General features: G+C 38.7%; 1 protein-coding gene across 5 annotated transcripts in view; it reads left to right on the top strand.

The window, feature by feature from the left end:
- Window positions 1–18464, top strand: part of ranbp2 (RAN binding protein 2) — a 73014-nt gene extending 54550 nt beyond the window's left edge. For 3 of the 5 annotated variants that reach the window (XM_059964360.1, XM_059964359.1, XM_059964362.1), the window contains 5 exons: window positions 1232–1318; window positions 1769–1911; window positions 14180–14453; window positions 14671–15005; window positions 17460–18464. In XM_059964360.1, coding sequence (XP_059820343.1) covers window positions 1232–1318; window positions 1769–1911; window positions 14180–14453; window positions 14671–15005; window positions 17460–17768 — 1148 coding nt within the window. In that variant the 3' untranslated portion in view covers window positions 17769–18464. Of the gene's footprint in view, window positions 1–1231; window positions 1319–1476; window positions 1912–5769; window positions 5789–14179; window positions 14454–14670; window positions 15006–17459 lie in introns of those variants that run through there. The other 2 variants (XM_059964363.1, XM_059964361.1) reach the window with 2 other exon arrangements.
- Window positions 18465–19349: the final 885 nt, after the last annotated feature.

Here is a 19349-nt window from a genome sequence, read left to right as displayed (position 1 = left end):
ACACTCACCTCAGGTGCTTCCCAGCACTCAGCGCTCACCCAAGCCCCTTGCTCCTCCTGCTGCGATGGCCCCACGATCACACATAAAGGGTTCTCAGCCTTTATGCTGTGGACCCTTACCATTAACCAAGGGGACCCCTGCTCTAGAATCTTAACTGTTGATATTAGATGTTTCTAACCATCTGGAATTATGGAATGTTAGATCATTGGTCAGCAAGTTGTTGAATTTTAGCTAACATTTTTCAATATGATTTGTATGGAATCCAAGTACCACAAGAAAACAAATTTGTATTAATAGAAACAAGAAATTTTGCAGATAACTGAAAATCCAGAGCAACACACAAAATGCTTGAGGAACTCAGTACATCAAGCAGCATCTATGGAATTGAATAAACAGTTGACATTGGTGCATGAGAAACAGAACAATAAATTTCCAGATAATGACATTATTTGAAAAATACTTGTTAACTTAAAAGAACTTTCTGAGGCCAGGGAAAGTGTAGAGGAAATCTCTGTTCAGTATAAGCTTACTGCTATATAGGATGAACTATCTAATTTTCCTAAAGATGTTTCTCAGAACTAAAAGTGCTGTTTGAATACCTACATATTATATACCTGCAGAAAAATATTACTTCTCCTTGGCATCCCTATTTATAGATTTTTGGTGTGCTCCAAAAACACTGCTTTAAACTTGGATCTGTTTAGAGCAATAGCATAAATGTGACTTGCTCCAGTAGAATTCATGTGATTTTCACCGTTTCTATGTAAAATCTAAACAAGCAGTTTTCATCCCAACCTTTGACTAGGTTCCAAGATAAATAAAAGAGAACTGTTAAACTTTAAAAGCAACTGGTAGCAAATGTAGCTGACTTGCAGTGGGCTCTCTGTTTTGATGCTAAGTATGCATTGAATAAAGTTTTACAGATTAGCTGTTTAAAATAACAGTAAAATATAATGCATATTTGGGACTATATGATGGGATGCTATTTAGTGAAATCCCCAGTGGCTGTTTGGTGATCAGTTGTGTTTTAAGAGCTCAACATTGGTTTGGATTTATTTGTTAAGTGCCTACACTGCACTTTATCCGTAACTAGTACTATATTCTGCATTTCTCATTGTACTGTTGTAATAAAATTATCTGTATGGATAGCTTGCAAAACAAAGTATTTTTCACTGTGCCTTGATACGAGTGACAAATAGTTAACCAAATATGTTTTCTTTTCACTTCACAGAGAATGGCATATTTGCGTTTAACTCTACAGGAGTTTCTTTTGCAGATTTGGCTGCAAAGAATAAAACTTGCACATTTGCAAAGAAAGGTAACATCTGAATTCAGTTTGATAATCTACACGAAAATAAAGTTCATTTCTTATTAGCTGTTGTGTTCATTAAGGCAACAAAGTAAAATAGTGGTATATATTTAAAATATATTAGAAAAGGATCTGTGGCACTTAATCACATGAATTTTCTTTTATAGAACCAGTTCATCTGATGAGTTGCTGCCTCATATGGTGGTCTTTTAAGAGACTAAGAAAGTGGATTATTGGTATTTCCTTGCATTTTTAGGAATTTAATTTGCCCAAAACTATACTAAATTTGGAGCTCTGCTCCTTTAATGATTTGTTGATCTACTTTCATTACTACGCAGCGTTGGATGTTTTTAATTTTTCTTTGTCATTTGTTTAAGGGTGCAGAAAAATAATAAAATTGGATGTTGTATTTAACTGCAATGCTCTTAATAATATTTTTTTTCTCCCTTTTAAAAAAAGAGACCGATTTTGTATGGAAAAATGCAGGAATTCCTGTTTTTAATTCGATAGTGACTCATAGTCCAGCTGATGCGGAAGATGATGGTGCTGATGTGGTAGCTGGTGAAGATATCCATTTTGAACCAATAGTTTCTTTACCAGAGGTAAAAAGTAAACATTGTGCATTATCTGTAGGTTGTCCCTGGGTTCAACAGTCTTAATTCCAGTGACATTATTTCAGGAGTGATAGTCATACAGTAGAGAAACAGAATCTAGCCCAGCTGGCTCATACCACCAAGGTGTCCCATCCAGGCAGGTCCCATTTGCCAGCATTTGGTTAATAACCTTCTAAATGTTTCCAATTGATGTACAAGTCGCTTCAAGTTTCTTCATTTTTTTTTTAAATTTTTTTTACTATGTATGCCCTCTAGTTCTTGATTTCCCCAAGCCTGGGAAAAATTAGTCTATTCACCCTGTCTATTCCCCTCATGATTTTATATACAAGATCACTTCTCAGTCTTGTTTTATTGAAGTAATAAAGTCTCAGCCTGTCCAACCTCTCCCTATAATTCAGTCCCTCAAGTCCTGGCAGCATCCTTGTAAATCTTTTCTACATTCTTTCCAGCTTAATAACATACTTTGTATAGCAGAATGAGCAAAATTGAACCTCACTAGCTTCCTATAGAACAGCTTCCAACTTTTATACTCAATGCCCTGGCTTAGGAAGGCAGTGTGTTAAAAGCTGCCTTCACCACCCTCTCTACATGTATCTCCACTTTAGTTGAACCATGTAGTTGTATTCCAAGGTCCCTTTGTTTTTCAACAATCCCAAGGGCCTTGCCATTCACTTTGAAAGTCCTATATGGTTTTGGCTTCCCCAAATGCAACACCTTGATCTTATCGAGCTTAAGCTCTGTTTGTCATCTCTTGGCCCTCTTACACATTTTGTCAAAGTCCCCCTGAATTTTTTGATAATCAACTTCACTGTCAACTCTAGCACCTATCTTGGTGATATCTGCAAACTGTCCATTTCTTGTACATTTTTATCAAAATTATTGATATAAATAATAAATATAGTCTCCATACCAATTCCTGAGGCACACTACTAGTGATGGTCCTCCGGTCTGAGAAGCAACTTTCCACCATAACCACTGCTTTCTCCCATCAAGCCAGTTGTGTATCCAGTCAGCCAGTTCTTCATAGATCCCATGTGATCTGATCTTCCAGAGCAACCTACCATTTAAAACATTAAAGGCCATATAAACTGTCTACTACCCTGTGTTCATCATCTTCCTTGGTCACGTCATCAAAAAATTTAAATCAAGTTTGTAAGATGTCCCATGCACAAATCCATGCTGACTACCCTGAATCAACCTCTTTGCAGATGTATCTTTTGGAATCATCTCCATTAATTTATGTACCTCAAAGATTAGACTTGCTGATCTATAGTTCCCAGTTTTTTTTTGCTCTCCTTCAATAAAGGCACAATATTTTTGCCAGCACCTCACCCATGGCTAATGATGCAAGTATCTCAGCCAGGGCTCCTGCAATTCCTTCTCTTGTCTCTTGGTTATCTTGGATATACTTGGTTAGGCCCTGGAGTTTTGTCCAACTTCATACCTTTTAAGGTCATCAGTAACTACTATAATGTGGTCTATCCCCAAATCATACTCGTATAGCGTGGAAACAGACTCTTTGGCCCATCTAGTCTATGTCAACTATGTTGCCCAGTGAGCTAGTTCTATCTGCCTGCATGTGGCTCATTACCCTTTAACCCTCTCCTATCTATGTTACTTATCTAGATATCTTTTAAATGTTCTTAATGTGCCTCCCTCAACCAGTTCCGGCAGCTCATTCCAAGTGGGTACCACCCTTTTGTGTGAAGAAGCTGTTCCTGCTGTCCCTTTTAAATTTCTCACGTCTGATCTTAAACCAATGCATTCCTGTTTTTAGTGCCACCTCCCCCCGGGAAAAAAAGACTGTTTTCACCCCACCTGTGTCCTTCATGATCATGTATACCACTATTAAGTCACTCCTATATTCCAGGGATAAAGTTCTAGTCTATGCAACCTTGTAACTCTGACCCCAATCCAGGCGACAGTCCTGGTAAATCTTTTCTGCACTCTTTTCTCATTTAAAAACATCTTTTATATAAGAGGGGGTCCAAAACTGTACACAATACTCCACAGCCTCACCCAACATTGCTATAACTGCAGAATAATTCCAATCCTTAGATTTGTCGCCCTCACTGAAAATCAGCAGGACAAAATCCTTCATCACACTATTTACCTGCAATGCTGTTTTCAGCAAACTCTGCACCTGCCCTCCATAACACTTCCCAGAGCTGTACCCTGCTTTATCTCCCAAAATGCAATATCTCACATTTAGAACAGTACTGGCCCTTCATCCCACAACGTTGTGCCAACTTTTAATTTACTTCAAGATCAATTTAGACTTCCCTCAGATGTAGCCCTCAAATTTTCTTTCATCCATGTGCCAATCTAAGAGTTTCTCAAATGTCCCTTATGTACCTGCCTCTACCACCACTCCTGGTGCCAGATTCCCCACACCCACTACTTGGTCTAAAAGATTAACTACCTTTGATACCCTCCTTCTCCCCCCCCCCCCCCAAGCATTCCTCCAATCATCATAAAATTATTCTTTTGTATTATCCATCTCCACCCTGGGGAAAAAGGCAGTAGCTGCCCACTCTATCTGTGCATCATTATCAAGTCACCTCTCATCCTCTTCCACTACAAAGAGAAAAGCCCTGACTTGCTCAACCTTTCCTCATAAAACATGCTCTCTAATCCTGGTAGCATCCTGATAAATCTCTGCACCTTCTCTAAAATTTCCACATTTCCTATAATGAGGGAACTGGAACTGAACACAATATTCCTAGAGCAAACACGAGGAAATCTGCAGATGCTGGAAATTCAAACAACAACACACACAAAATGCTGGTGGAACACAGCAGGCTAGGTAGCATCTATAGGGAGAAGCGCTGTCGACGTTTCGGGCCGAGACCCTTTGTCAGGACTAACCGAAAGGAAAGATAGTAAGAGATTTGAAAGTAGTGGGGGGAGGGGGAAATGCAAAATGATAGGAGGGGGTGGGATGAAGCTAAGAGCTGGAAAGGTGATTGGTAAAAGTGACAATATTCCTAGTGTAGTCTAACCAGAGTTTTGCAGAACTGCAACACTATATCATGGCTTTTGAACTCGATTCTTTGATTTATGAATCCTAATATACTATGCACCTCCTTAACCACTCAACTTGTGGAGCAGCTGAGGGATCTATGAATGTTGTGTGTCTCCACACCACTGAGAATCCTGCCATTAACCTTGTATTCTTCCTTCAAGTTCAACCTTCCAGACTACCAATTTATACTTTTTTGGATTGAACTCAGTCTATTCAGCCCAGTTCTGCATCCCAGCCACGTCCCTTTGACAACATTCCATCCACAGCATCACCAAACTTCATGTCATCTGCAAATGTACTAACTTACCGTTTCACTTCCTCAACCAAGTTGTTTATAAAAATCACAGCAGGGATCCCAGAGGAACAAATCCCTGCAGAACACCACTAGACACAGACCTCTATGCAGAATGTGCTCCATCTGCTCCCATCTTCTGCCTTCTGCAGGTTTCCCTGGGTCCTATCTAAACAGATTAAAAACCACTTGCCAATCCTTAGCCCGTTTATCAAGATCCTTCTGTAACTTTTCATAGCCTAGATTATCAACGCTTATTTTGGTATCTGTAAACTTACTCACTATACCTTGTACATTCACATCCAAATCATGTATATAAATTACAAACAACAGTGGCATGCAAAAGTTTGGGCACCCCTTGTCAACATTTCTGTTACTGTGAATATCTAAGTGAGTAAAAGGTGACCTGATTTCCAAAAGACATAAAGTTAAAGATGACACATTTCTTTAATATTTTAAGCAAGATTACTTTTTTATTTCCATCTTTTACAGTTTCAAAATAACAATTAAGAAAAGGGCCCGAAGCAACAGTTTGGGCACCCTGCATGGTCAGTACTTACTAACACTCAAGTTCACAGCTTGTAAACGCTTTCTGTAGCCAGCTAAGAGTCGTTCAGTTCTTGTTTGGGGGATTTTCCCCCCTTCTTCCTTGCAGAAGGCTTGTAGTTCTGTGAAATTCTTGGGCTGTCTTGCATGCACTGCTCTTTTGAGGTCTCTCCACAGATTTTAGATTGGGGGACTGTGAGGGCCATGGCAAAACCTTCAGCTTGCGCCTCTTGAGATAGTCCATTGTGGATTTTGAGGTGTGTTTAGGATCATTATCCTGTTGTAGAAGCCATCCTCTTTTCATCGTCAGCTTTTTTTTCAGACAGTGTGATGTTTGCTTCCAGAATTTGCTTGTATTTAATTGAATTCATTCTTCCCTCTACCAGTGAAATGTTCCCCATGCCACTGGCTGCAACACAAGCCCAAAGCATGATCTATCCACCCCGTCCTTTACAGTTGGAGAGGTGTTCTTTTCATGAAAATTTTCACCCTTTTTTCTCCAAACATACCTTTGCTCATTGCAGCCAAAAGGTTCTATTTTAATTTCATCAGTCCACAGGACTTATTCCCAAAATGCATCAGGCTTGTTTAGATGTTCCTTTGCAAACTTCTGACTCCAAATTTTGTGGTGAGGACACAGGAAAGGTTTTCTTCTGATGACTCTTCCATGAAGGTCATATTTGTGCAGATGTCGCTGCACAGTAGAACAGTGCACCACCACTCCCAGAGTCTGCTAAATCTTCCTGAAGTTCTTTTGCAGTCAAACAGGGGTTTTGATTTGCCTTTCTAACAATCCTACGGGCAGTTCTCTCAGAAAGTTTTCTTGGTCTTCCAGACCCCAACTTGACTTCCACCTTTCCTGTAAACTGCCATTTCTTAATTACATTATGAACTGAGGAAACGGCTACCTGAAAATGCTTTGCTATATTCTTATAGCCTTCTGCATTGTGGGCATCATTTATTTTAATTTTCAGAGTGCTAGGCAGCTGATTAGAGGAGCCCATGGCTGCTGATTGTTGGGACAAGGTTTGAGGAGCCAAGGTATTTATAAAGCTTTGAAATTTGCATCATCTGGCCTTTCCTAATGATGGCTGTGAACAAGCCATAACACTAACAAGCTAATTAAGATCTGAGACCTTGGTAAAAGTTATCTGAGAGCTCAAATCTCTTGGGGTGCCCAAACTTCCTTTCCTTTTTTTCCACTCTAAAACTGTATAAAACAAAAAATGTTGAGAAGAATGTTCCATCTTTAACGTTATGACTTTTGGAGATCAGTTCATCTTCTACTCACTTAACTATTCACAGTAACAGAAATTTTGACCAGGGTGCCCAAACTTTTGCATGCCACTGTACCTCCAGTCTGAGAAGCAGCCCTCAGCCACCTTTCTCTGCTTCCTTCCACTGAGCTACTTATGAATTTATCTCCTGATCGCATGCAATCTAACCTTCCATACTAGCGTACCATGAAGGAACCTGTCAAATATGTGTTGAAGTTCTTATAGATCTGTACAAAATTGCTGTCTTATTAAGACCATTAGATACAGGAGCAGAATTGGGCCATTTAATCATGGCTGATCCTTTTGTCCCCTCCTCAGCCTTCTCCCCATAGCCTTTATTGCTGTGTCCAATCAAGAACCTATCATGCTCTGCCTTAAATAAACCCAGTGACCTGGCCTCCACGGCTGGTTGTGGTAATAAACTCCACAAATTCACCATGCTATGACTAAAAGAAATGACTCTGCATCAGTTTTAAATGGACGCCCCTCTATTCTAAGGCTGTGCCCTCTTTTCCTCGACTCCCCCACCACATCCTCTCCACATCTACTGCCGAGGCCTTTTAACATTCAAAGGGTTTCAATGAAATCCTTCCTCATCTTTCTAAATTCCAGTGAGTACAGACCCAGAGCTATCAAATGCTCCTTGTATGATAGCCCTTTCATTCCCAGAATCATCCTTGTGAACCTTCTCTGAACCCTCCAATGTGAGCAAATCTTTTCTTAGATGAGCCCAATACTCGAGGTGAGGCCTCACCAGTGCCTCTGCATCACATCCCTGCTCTTGTATTCTAGACCTCTTGAAATGAATGCTAACATTGCATTTGCCTTCCTCACCACCAGCAAGTTGACCTTTAGGGTGTTTTGCACAAGGACTCTCAAGTCCCTTTGCATCTCAGTTTTTTGGATTTTCTTCCCGTTTTGAAAATCGGCTGCATATTTATTTCTATTACCAAAGAGCACGACCATGCATTGTCCTACGTTGTATTTCATTTGTCACACTCTTGCCCATTCTCCTAATCTAAGTCCTGCAGCCTACCTGTTTCCTCAACACTACCTGCCCCTCCACTAATCTTCATAACATCTGCAAACTCAGCAACAAAGCCATCTACTCCATCTAAATCATTGATGAAGCGGGCCCAACACCAACCCCTGCGGAACACCGCTAATCACTGGTAGCCAACCAGAAAAGGATCCTTTTATTCTCACTCGCTGACTCCTTCCAATCAGCCAATGCTCTAACCATGCCAAGTAACTTTCTTGTAATATCATGGGCTCTTAACTTGGTAAGCAGCCTCATGTGTGGCCCCTTGTCAAAAGCTTTCCTGAAAGTCCAGATATACAACATACACTGCATCCTTTTTTGCTATCCAAGTTGTAATCTCAAAGAATTCCAACTGGTTCATCAACCAAGATTTTCCCTTGAAACCATGCTGACTTTGTCCAATCTTGTCCTGTATCACCAGACCCTTTTGGTCTTTGAAAGGCTGTATTATTGCTTACTCTTTTGCCTTAATATACTGAAAAAATCTCCGGAATTTACATAATCTCTGACAAAGCAATCTTCCTTTGCCTTCATTGTTTTCTTCTTTTGAGTACTTCTCTGTATCCCGTGTGCTTCTGGGTCTCAACTTCCCTTGTCATCTGGGTTGCCTTCTAATTCCCATTGACTATTTGGGGGCTTATAGTCAAAGCCCAACAATGTGATCATCCCCTTACTTATAAACCATCACTAATTTCTTTCAATAATTCAATAATAATCTTTCAGTAAAGCTCATAAATTGAGCTGTAACATTTCCTTTTAAAAAAAAAAGCAATTCCCTCCTTCTTGAAGCATCTCGGCCTGAAACATTGACTGTTTACTCTTTTCCATGGATGCTGCCTAGCCTGCTGAGTTCCTCCAACATTCTGTGTATGTTGCTTTGTGAAGCTGCCAGTCCTTCCCTCCTTTATTCATGTTTTTTGTAATGGCTGTAATGTATCAGCCCCACACAGCTATTCATACTGAGTTCATCTGCCTTCCTTGTTGTACCTTTTATATTAAACTAAATGCAATTTAATCCAATTGGCTTTCCTCGCTCCCTGCTATTTCCCTGCCTGTTATTCTAATTCAAATTGTCACTGACACTTGTATCACTTTCCAGCCTCTCATTTGCTTCCCTGCTGCTTAGGATCCAACTTTCCTGCCAGACTAGTTTAAATTCACTAGCCTGCCAGATATTGGACCCCATCAGCCCAGATTTAAGCTGGCTGCACTGAGGTAGTTTGTGTACAGAATTTCAGTGTGTTGTAAATTTCACCAAGTAGTGCTGAAGCAAGATGGCTAAATGCTTCATGGGTGTTGTATACAGTATGTTTTTGAAACAAAGTGTAAACAGACACCCAAAACAGTGTTTATCAACTGGGGTTTACCTCCCTGGTGCCCCATGTTTATTCTTTTCCAATAAGCTTGGGAAAACTGATCAGAAGGGAAAATACTAAGATATTAAGGTTGCCTATAATACTGAATCACAGTAATTTACACTAGTTTGGTCACTGCAATAGTGAAGGTGATATTAAGCTGAAAAGAGTGCAGAGGAGATTTGATGTTGCTAGGACTTGAGGAGCTGAGTTCTGAAGATGCATTGATTAATCTTGGATTTTATTTTCATAGGGGCATAGGAAAATGACACATGATCTTAAAAGAGATGTATAAAATAATGAGTATAGATAGGCTGAATGGATTCAGTTGTTTTTCCTAGGGATGGCGATAAGAACTAGAAAGCAAAAGTTTAAGGTGAAAGGAGAGAGATTTAATAGGAACTTGAGGAGCAACTATTTTACCCAGGAAGTGGTCTCATGTAATGTGCTCCCTGAGGAAATGTTTGATGGGGGTGGGTTAATATTTAAAATGTATTTGGATAGGAATAGTTTAGAGGCAGTTGGGACTAGTTCAGATAGTGATCTTGGTTAACTTAGACCAGTTGGGCCAAATGTCCTGTTTCTGTGCCTTATGACTCTGACTATATAGTACTATCCTTTAACGCAAGATTAAGTAGTCTTTGTCATTCCGTAAACATTGTTGAAATCATTCAGTTTACTAAATTTACACAAGATCATTATTTACAAAACAATGATGAAGATGAGGTGGGAAGTAGCAGTAGTGCTGGCATAATTTATCACTGTGAATCAAAATGATCAAAGGGACAATGAACACAAATGATCTTACCCCATCTAGTGGATGAGTAGCACCTCTAAGTTGTGTATGTTATGGCAATAATGAGGGAAAATGTACCTGTAGATTTAGTTTGTCATGCACTCGACACTTTTGGATGCAGGTGACTACTTTGTTAACAGAAATTCACCAATGCAGAATTCATAAATCTCTACTCACATCTGAAGAACAGAATAAAATTGACACTCTCAGAATTCGTGCAGGGAGGGGTGTCTAAATGCAATCTCTTTTATCAACTGGTGTTTCTTGCTGCATTCACAGATAACATGGTATTTTTAGCATAATATTGCTGAAAAACTTTAGTTTTCCAGCACAGTAAACTCCACCCATAGCAAGGGTCATCTGTGTCATTCTATCAAAAATCTAAACAACATAAAAACATAAGAGGTAAGAGCAGGAGTAGGCCATCTGGCCCATCGAGCCTGCCCCACCATTCAATAAGATCATGGCTGATCTGTCAGTAAACTCAGCTCCATCCACCTGCCTTTTCCCCATAACCCTTAATTCCCCTACTATGTAAAAATCTATCTAACTGTATCATAAATATATTTAGTGAAGAAGCCTCAACTTCTTCCTTGGGCAGAGAATTCCACAGATTCACCACTCTCTGGGAAAAACAGTTTCTCCTCATCTCCATCCTAAATCTTCTCCCCTGAATCTTGAGGCAATGTCCCCTAGTCCTAGTCTCACCTACCAATGGAAAAAAACTTCCCTACTATCTTATCTATCCCTTTCAAAATTTTGTATGTTCCTATAAGATCCCCTCTCACTCTTCTGAATTTCAGAGAGTATGGTTCCTGGGGACTCAATCTCTCCTCATAGATTAACCCCTTCATCTCTGGAATCAACCTGGTGAACCTCCTCTGCACTGCCTGCAAAGCCAGTTTCTTTCCTCAAGTATGGAGACCAGAACTGCACACAGTACTCCAGGTGCAGCCTCACCAGTACCCTGTATAGGTGACCTCCCTGCTCTTGAATTCAATCCCTCTACCGATGAAGACTAAAATTGCCGCCTTAATCTGTGTACCTGGAAGCCAACTTTTTGCGATTCATGCACAAGCACTCGCAAGTCCCTCTGCACAACAGCATGTTGCAATCTTTCACCATTTAAATAATAATCTGCTCTTCTATTATTTCTTCCAAAGTGGATGATCTCGCATTTACCAACGTTGTATTCCATCTTCTGGACCTTGGCCCACTCACTTAACCTATCTATATCCCTGTGCAGACTCTCCACATCCTCTGTACAATTTGCTTTTCCACTCAGTTTAGTGTCATCAGCTAATTTTGCTACGCTACACTGAATCCCCTCTTCCAGATCATCAATGTAAATGGTAAACAGCAGCACTGAACCGTGCTGCACCCCACTCACCACTGACTGCCAACTGGAGAAACACCCATTTATACCAAATCTCTGCCTTCCAATCGGTTAACGAATTATTTCTAAGCCTCTTGTGCCACACCTTATCGGATGCCTTTTGGAAATCCAAGTATATGACATCCTCCTGTTCCCTTCTATCCACTGCACTCATTATGTCCTCAAAGAACTCCAGTAAGTTTGTCAAACAGGACCTGCCCTTTCTGAATCCATGCTACGTCTGTCTAATGGAACCACTCCTTTCTAAAGGATGAACAAAGTTCAGGAGGGTGTCTTGATACTAGAGGACACCTCAAAGCTACTAAAATAATTAATTTGTAAGCTGTGACAGGTTATTTTGAAAACTGTTGAAACTATCTTTCCAGTTTGTTACCAAAATGTTGAACTGTCTTAAACTTTGGTGATGGAAATGATAAATGGTCTCTTATTAAAACTTTATACAAATCTAAAATCACTAGTTCCCTTTAAAGGAGATTAAATTGACCATGGGATACTGTATTTTAGAAGGTCAAATCTTGATTTTCTTTTAAACTGAGAACCTGCTAATTTCATTAATATTGTTCCATTCTGATGCCATTTTGCCTCTTCATTAAATCATTTCTGTTAATCAGTTGTTTCCACTTAGCTTGTGAAAAGGTATTCTTTTATTTTGTATAAATCATGTACTCTTTACAGACCCCCATCAACATTGTTACTTTTTCCAAAATATGGCTTAACAAACACGTTGTAAAAATCTTAGCTTGCCTTTGCATCTACATGTTATCTGAATTCCCAATACTGCTCTGTTGGAGTTTTTTCTTCAGTCTTGTGTTCATAGCAGCAGGACTTGCAATGGTACATTAAAGAAAGCAACCCTTGAAACTTCCTCAGGTGCTTTGACAGCCAGCAAAACTCCAACCCCCAACTTCATCCACTGTAGAAGTTTATTTAAAAAAAAATTTAGTAGTTTCAAAATGTTTCTGCTATTGAGGAACACTTTGCGAAAGCTATTAAAGGTGATGCTTTTAAGTTATCCTGAGTCCTCATTATCTGCTGGATTGGCAACACCTGGGGGTGAGAAAAAAACAGCTGAAACCTGAACAATCTGAAATGAAATTAATGACAGCAGTGGTCAGGCCATCCATGGATGAGTTATGGCAGCCTTCATGTCAGTACAGTGGCTTCTTATGCGCCATAGGCATGTCACCTTTTGTTTGTTAAGCAGCTAAACAGTGACAATTCCAAGTATCAGTGGGTTCTGGTCCACTGATTCACCACCATTCTACTTTTTAGTTATGTCCCTTCTCATTTATATAAATTAAGCCATCAAGGATAGGCATATACCAGCTGTAGGGTTCCAAATCCTAAACGCATTCAATTAGTCATTTAACCTTAGATTTTCCTGTCAATACAGGTAGTCCCCAAGTTACGAATGTCTGACTTACGGACAACTTGTACTTACGAACCAAGGAAGGAGAACGCCGTCTGCCATTTTAAGTCGTTGCCGTTGACACTGTGTTGAGTGTTTAACTTTGTATTTGGCTTAAATTTTTCTTAATAAGTTTCAACCTGACCCTGCCCCCCCCCCCCCCACCCCCCGTTCCAGTCAGCTGGTGGTGGAGTGAGATCAACGCCAGGCTGGAGAACGGAGTTTCCCAAGTTCGATCCACTGATAGACCATTCCCGTGGCGGGTTGATGTCGAGCTCACAACTCGACCTCGTTTTTTAAAAAAAACACTGCCACCTCCAGTTTAAATTCCCACGCGGAATATTGTGGATGATTAAATACCCAAACCCAGCACAGCCCCCACTTGTCCCATTTAGCCTGTCTCAATGCGGTAGTCCTTAGGACCCCGCGGACCTCGGGAGCCGTTGCCCGCAGTGTTTCTGTTCCATTGACGGGAAGCGATCGTGATTGAAAATAAAGTGGAAATAATAAAGCATTTGGAAAGAGGTGAAACGCCATCAGTCATTGGAAAAGTGTTAGGCTACAGTTGGTCAACAATCGGGTCAATTTTAAGGGATAACAGATAAAGTGAGAATAATGGAGCATGTGAAAGGCGCCGCCCCGATGAAAGCTACAATTATTACTAAGCGACGCAGTGCTTTAATTATTGGAATACATACGTTTCTTAAGTGTTTTGTTTGCATAGAAAGGTAAAATATATACTATATACTGAGACAAACGTTTGACTAACTGACGCTAAATAATTCCGGATGTACTTGTTCCAACTTCCGTACAAATCCAACTGAAAGACGGACTCAGGAACGGAACTCGTACATAACCCAGGGACTGCCTGTACAGCTAATGTTCAATTCATTTATCACCTGAGTCATCTAATTGCAAATTAAATATTAAAGTGAACTGTTTTTATGCTAGAAATTTTAATGCATCCTTGTCTAATTAATTGTTAGAATTAGGGTCTGTAGTTAACATTGTAACACAATTATTGGCCAATATTGTCCCCTTGATAAGGTCTTTATAAATTTTCAGTGAAATTTTTTATGGTGAAAGTCTGAAGAGTTAACAGTTATTTTGTGATATTAGGTTGAAACAAAATCTGGTGAAGAGGATGAAGAAATTATATTTAAAGAAAGATGCAAACTGTATCGATGGGACAGAGATCTTTCTCAGTGGAAAGAGCGAGGTGTTGGAGATCTAAAAATTCTGTACCACTCTCAAAAGCACTGCTACCGTATTCTTATGAGGAGAGAACAGGTTCTGAAGGTCTGTGCAAATCATGTTATTACTGATGAAATGGAACTCAAATTACTGAATACATCAAGTAATGCATATGTTTGGACTGCAGCAGATTACACTGGTAAGCATTTGTCCTTCATTACTTAAATTACAAATAATTTAAAAATGTTTTAGATATGATTATGGATATTCCAGTAACACATTTTAGAATTCTCTATAGTCTATATTCTTCAAAACTGAGAGTAAATGGACTTTTAAATTACTTGGGTCATTATTATGTTAAGATAAATTGTCTCTTCCTATTTAGTAGGAAAGTAATATGTGATATAATTTTTCAGATGGCGAAGCAAAAATAGAACAATTTGCTGTCAGATTCAAAACTCCAGAGTTGGCTGCAGTTTACAAGACAAAATTTGAAGAATGTCAAAAAGCACTTTCACAGCTCCAAAAATCTGAAGAATCGCAAGTTGTATCCCAATCAGATAGCAATAATCCTATTGTTTATTTTGATGTATCAGTTGATGAGAAGATCTTGGGACGAATTATTATGGAGCTGCTAGCAAATAAGGTTCCACGGACAGCTGAAAATTTCAGAGCCCTTTGCACTGGGGAGAAAGGTTTTGGGTTTAAAAATTCACTATTCCACAGGGTCATTCCAGGATTTGTTTGCCAGGTATTTATTAAAATTCATTTACCATCCTTGTCATAGTAAATAAAATATATGACTGGGGAGATAGATTTTTATCCTGCAATTTCTCTGATACAGCCTACCTAGCCATAGCTTAATGGATTCTAAACTGTCCTTTCCTGCTAAATTTCAGTATCAAGAATTGCATGAAACATAGAAATAGCCTAGTTATTGATTATGGTGTTCATATTCCACACAAGTTTTCTGCCTTTACTTTGTTGCTCTAAAATGTTGAGCAACATGTACTCAACTGATTTTCTTTTGAAGACATTTAAGATACAGTGGTGCTAGAAAGTTTGTGAATTTTCTCTATTCTGCATAAATATGACCTAAAAAGTGATTAGATCATCATGCAAGTCCTAAAATTAGATGAAGAGAACCCAATTAAATGAATAACACAAACATTATACTTCATTTATTTAATGAGAAAAATGATCCAATATTACATGTATTTGTTGGAAAAAGTATGTGAACCTTTGCTTTCAGTAAGTGGTATTGACCCCCTTGTACAGCAATAATTTCAACCAAATGGTTGAAATACCAGCAACTGTTGATCAGTCCTGCACATAGGCTTGGAGAAATTTTAAGACTCCTCCTTATAAAACTGCTTCATCTCTGGGATGTTGGTGGGCTTCCTTGCATGACCTGCTTGCTTCAGTTCCTTCCATAACATTTCTATAGAATTAAGGTCAGGACTTTGATTTGGCCATTCCAAAACAAATTTTCTTCTTTTTAAGCCATTCTGTTGTTGATTTACTCTTGCATTTTGGATCATTGTCTTTTGCATTATCCAACTTCTATTAAGCTTCAGGTGATAGACTGCTACCCTGACATTCTCCTGGAAGATGTCTTGATACTATTTTGAATTCACTGTTCCCTCAGCATTGCAGCAAAGCAACCCCAAGCCATGACGCTCCTTCCACCATTCTTCCACACAGATGGAATGAGGTTTTGGTGCTGGTGTGCAGTGCCCTTTTTTCTCCAAACATAGTAATGTGGATTTCTGCCAAAAAATTCAACTTTTCACTCAACTGTCCACAGAAACATTGTCCCAGATGCGTTGTAGAACATCCAGGTGGTCTTTCGCAGACTGAGATGTGAAGCAATTTTTTTTGGAGAGCACTGGTTCCCTCTGTGGTGTCCTTCCATGAACATCATTCTTGTTCAGTGAATTTTTTCTTACAGTGGACACATGAACAGAGACTTTAGCAAGCTCTAGAGATTTCTGCAGGCCTTTTGCTGTTACCCTTGGATTCTAGTTCTCTTCCTTCGCCATTGGTGGATGGCCACTCCCAAGGGAGAGTAGCAACAATACTGAGTTTCCTCCATTTGTGGACAATTTCTCTCCTGTGGACTGATGAACACTCAAGAATTCAGAAATGCTTTTGTAGCCTTTTCCAGCTTCATGCATCTCTACAAATCTTCTAAGGTCCTCTGAAAGTTGATTTGATCAAGGTATATTGCACATAAACAGATCTTTCTTGAGAAGAGCAGGCTCTGTCAGTAACCTGACTTTGTGTCCTTTTTGAAAGGGCAGGGCACCTCTACAACCCACACATCCAATCTCATCTCATTGACTGAAACACCTGACTCCAAATAGCTTTTGTAGAAGGCATTACCCCAGAGGTTCACATACTTTTTCCAACAAATGCATGTAATATTGGATATTTTTCTCAATAAATAAATGAACAAGTATAATGTTTGTTATTTATTTAATTAGTTTCCCTTTATCTAGTTTTAGGACTTGCATGAAGATCTGATCACATTTGTGGTCATATTTATGCAAAAATAGAGAAAATTCTACAGTGTTCACAAACTTTCTAGCACCACTGTAGTTGCCTCTGGGTCGGGAGGTTCCACATATAACCAAATTTGACCTTAATTCCCTATTTGATTTACCAAATAACTATCCATGTCTTTTAATTATAAACAACATCTTTGTTTTCTTAAACAATTCTTCTTCTGTCTTGCTCTAAATGTTTACTGGCACCAGTGTTCCATAATTGAGGGAACAACCAGTATTGAAATAAATTCTTGAAAGTAAACATTGGCATACAGATGTGCCACTAGTATTTTCATTTAAATATTGTAACTAACTGTGATGTTGTGCTCAAAGTTGTTATGCATATAGATTTCAAAAAAGTTAAAACTGGAAAAGCCATTATCTAAGTCTAAGATGACATGAATTTCCCCCTATTTCAGCATAAATTCTTAGCAACCCTTCTGGTGCTTAATTTGAGTTCATGCTTAAGTAAATAATTTTGCAAGGGGATGGTCTGAGAGTTATTAGCAGAAACAGTATCTTCAAAATTATTGTATTGCCAAGTGTGCAGCAATTCACAGTGAAACATACATAACTAATCTTAGGGGAATTAGGTTTAAAATATGGATGATATGTAGCTTTGCAATGTTACTTAATGGAACTGTATTTTGTTTCAGGGTGGTGATATCATTCACTCGAATGGAACTGGTGGAAAGTCCATTTATGGCAATGAATTTGAAGATGAAAGCTTTAGTTTGCGACACACCTGCCCTGGTTTATTGTCTATGGCAAATAAAGGCCCCAACACCAATAATTCACAGTTTTTCATCACGCTGAAAGAAGCCCCACATTTAGATTTTAAACACGTGGTTTTTGGCTATGTCAAAGGCGGCATGGATATTGTAAAACTAATTGAAACATTTGGTTCAAAAGATGGCCACACAAGAAACACCATTACAATAACTGATTGTGGACAAATTTCTTAAACTGCCCCATGGCTAAGCACACTATTAAAATCTTACATTAAGGGTTTGGAATGGTGTAATACTGGTTATTGCCTTGGTGCAAAACTTTGCTGGTCTTTGGATGTCAATTTTTTGTTGGATATTGCATGTTTCAGAATAAAAAATTGACAAACATTAACAAGCAGTATAATCAATCTTAAACGTACACATAACATGGTTTTGTGACGTTTACAGTCCTGTTGAACTCAAGAGGAGAGGTATTTTAACCCTGCCAATTGATTTGGAGAAAAAATTGTTGTAATTACAACCTTTGGAAGCTTTTCATTTGAGAATTGTTGAGATGCAATGTAGTAATTGCATTCCAGCACTAAAAGTGGAAATTGACAGGTAGACTTGGATGATTTTTATTTTTGCCTTGGTTATGCATCATATTTTGGTGGTGTTCAGATTACTGCAGCAGAATACCAGGTGATTTATCAATTCCACTCATAGAATGGAGTTAAATTTTTTGATGGTAATTTACTGTCGGTGAAGAATTAAGTTCTGCTATCAACATTGCAAATACTGAAATAGATTGACATGATTGTAAAATGTAAACTTTTTTTAAACAGATTCTTTAGTATTTGCTAATGTTTGTGATTGGCTCTGTAATTTTGAAAATTTAATTGTTAAAATCCATAAGTTTATACATATTTATAATAAAGGAGTAATTCTGTATCTACTTTAGCATTTCTTTTACTTTCAAATTCATGCAGATTTCAAGCAATGGTGTTTGCAAACTTGCATTAAATTTTACACTTTCTAAATGCTTTCAAATTGGGTATCTATTTACTTAATGCTTTGTCATTAGAAAGTGATTAATACATTTTACAATGCTGCTGCACAGACTTGCATGTGGAAACTACCTCTTGTCCTTATTTTGCTTAGGTTATTTACTTCTCAGTTTATTCTCAGTGCTACATTGCTCTTAAACAATAAGAAAAGCGTGGAAGACCTATTACCTGAGAGGAACCTCTCAGTGGAAGCAAGTGTGAAGGGTGAAACTTGGCATTTAGTTCAGAGTGAAATAAAACTTGTGTCCATGTGTAAAAAGTGTTTAAAGATAAAAAAAAACTTTGAACCCAGGGTAAAGATATACTTTACCTCCAGTATGTAACTTGGGTTAATTTATGCCTGCTGGAAAAATACCACTGTTGATGTCTCTGCAAACTTTTAACTTCACAGCAGGATAAGAGAACTCAAGTCAGCAATGTCTCCCAGATAAATTTCCGTGATCTTAAAATAGTATTTAGTTGTCTTGGTTACAGCACTTCCCTTGATTCCCTCTCACCCTGACCCCATGTGCATTGGCATACTTAACTCACTTATGATTTAGTTGCTACGTATTTTTAAATTGCCTCTACCTGGAAATTTCTAAGATGCCCACTGATTCAATGGTTGAAAATGTGACAGTGAAGGATGTGCCTGCTTTGTGGAGTCCTTTAAAACTGACACCTGAGAAAACTCCATTTAGAAGTTGAAATGGCCAAGCATGAGTAATGCATGCACAATTTTGAAGCAAATTCTAGAGAGATTTGATTATGCAGACTGGCTGAAAAAAGG

Source organism: Hypanus sabinus, chromosome 3 (genome assembly GCF_030144855.1).
Source record: "Hypanus sabinus isolate sHypSab1 chromosome 3, sHypSab1.hap1, whole genome shotgun sequence".
NCBI lineage: Eukaryota > Metazoa > Chordata > Chondrichthyes > Myliobatiformes > Dasyatidae > Hypanus > Hypanus sabinus.
This window is presented reverse-complemented; position numbering and strand designations above follow the sequence as displayed.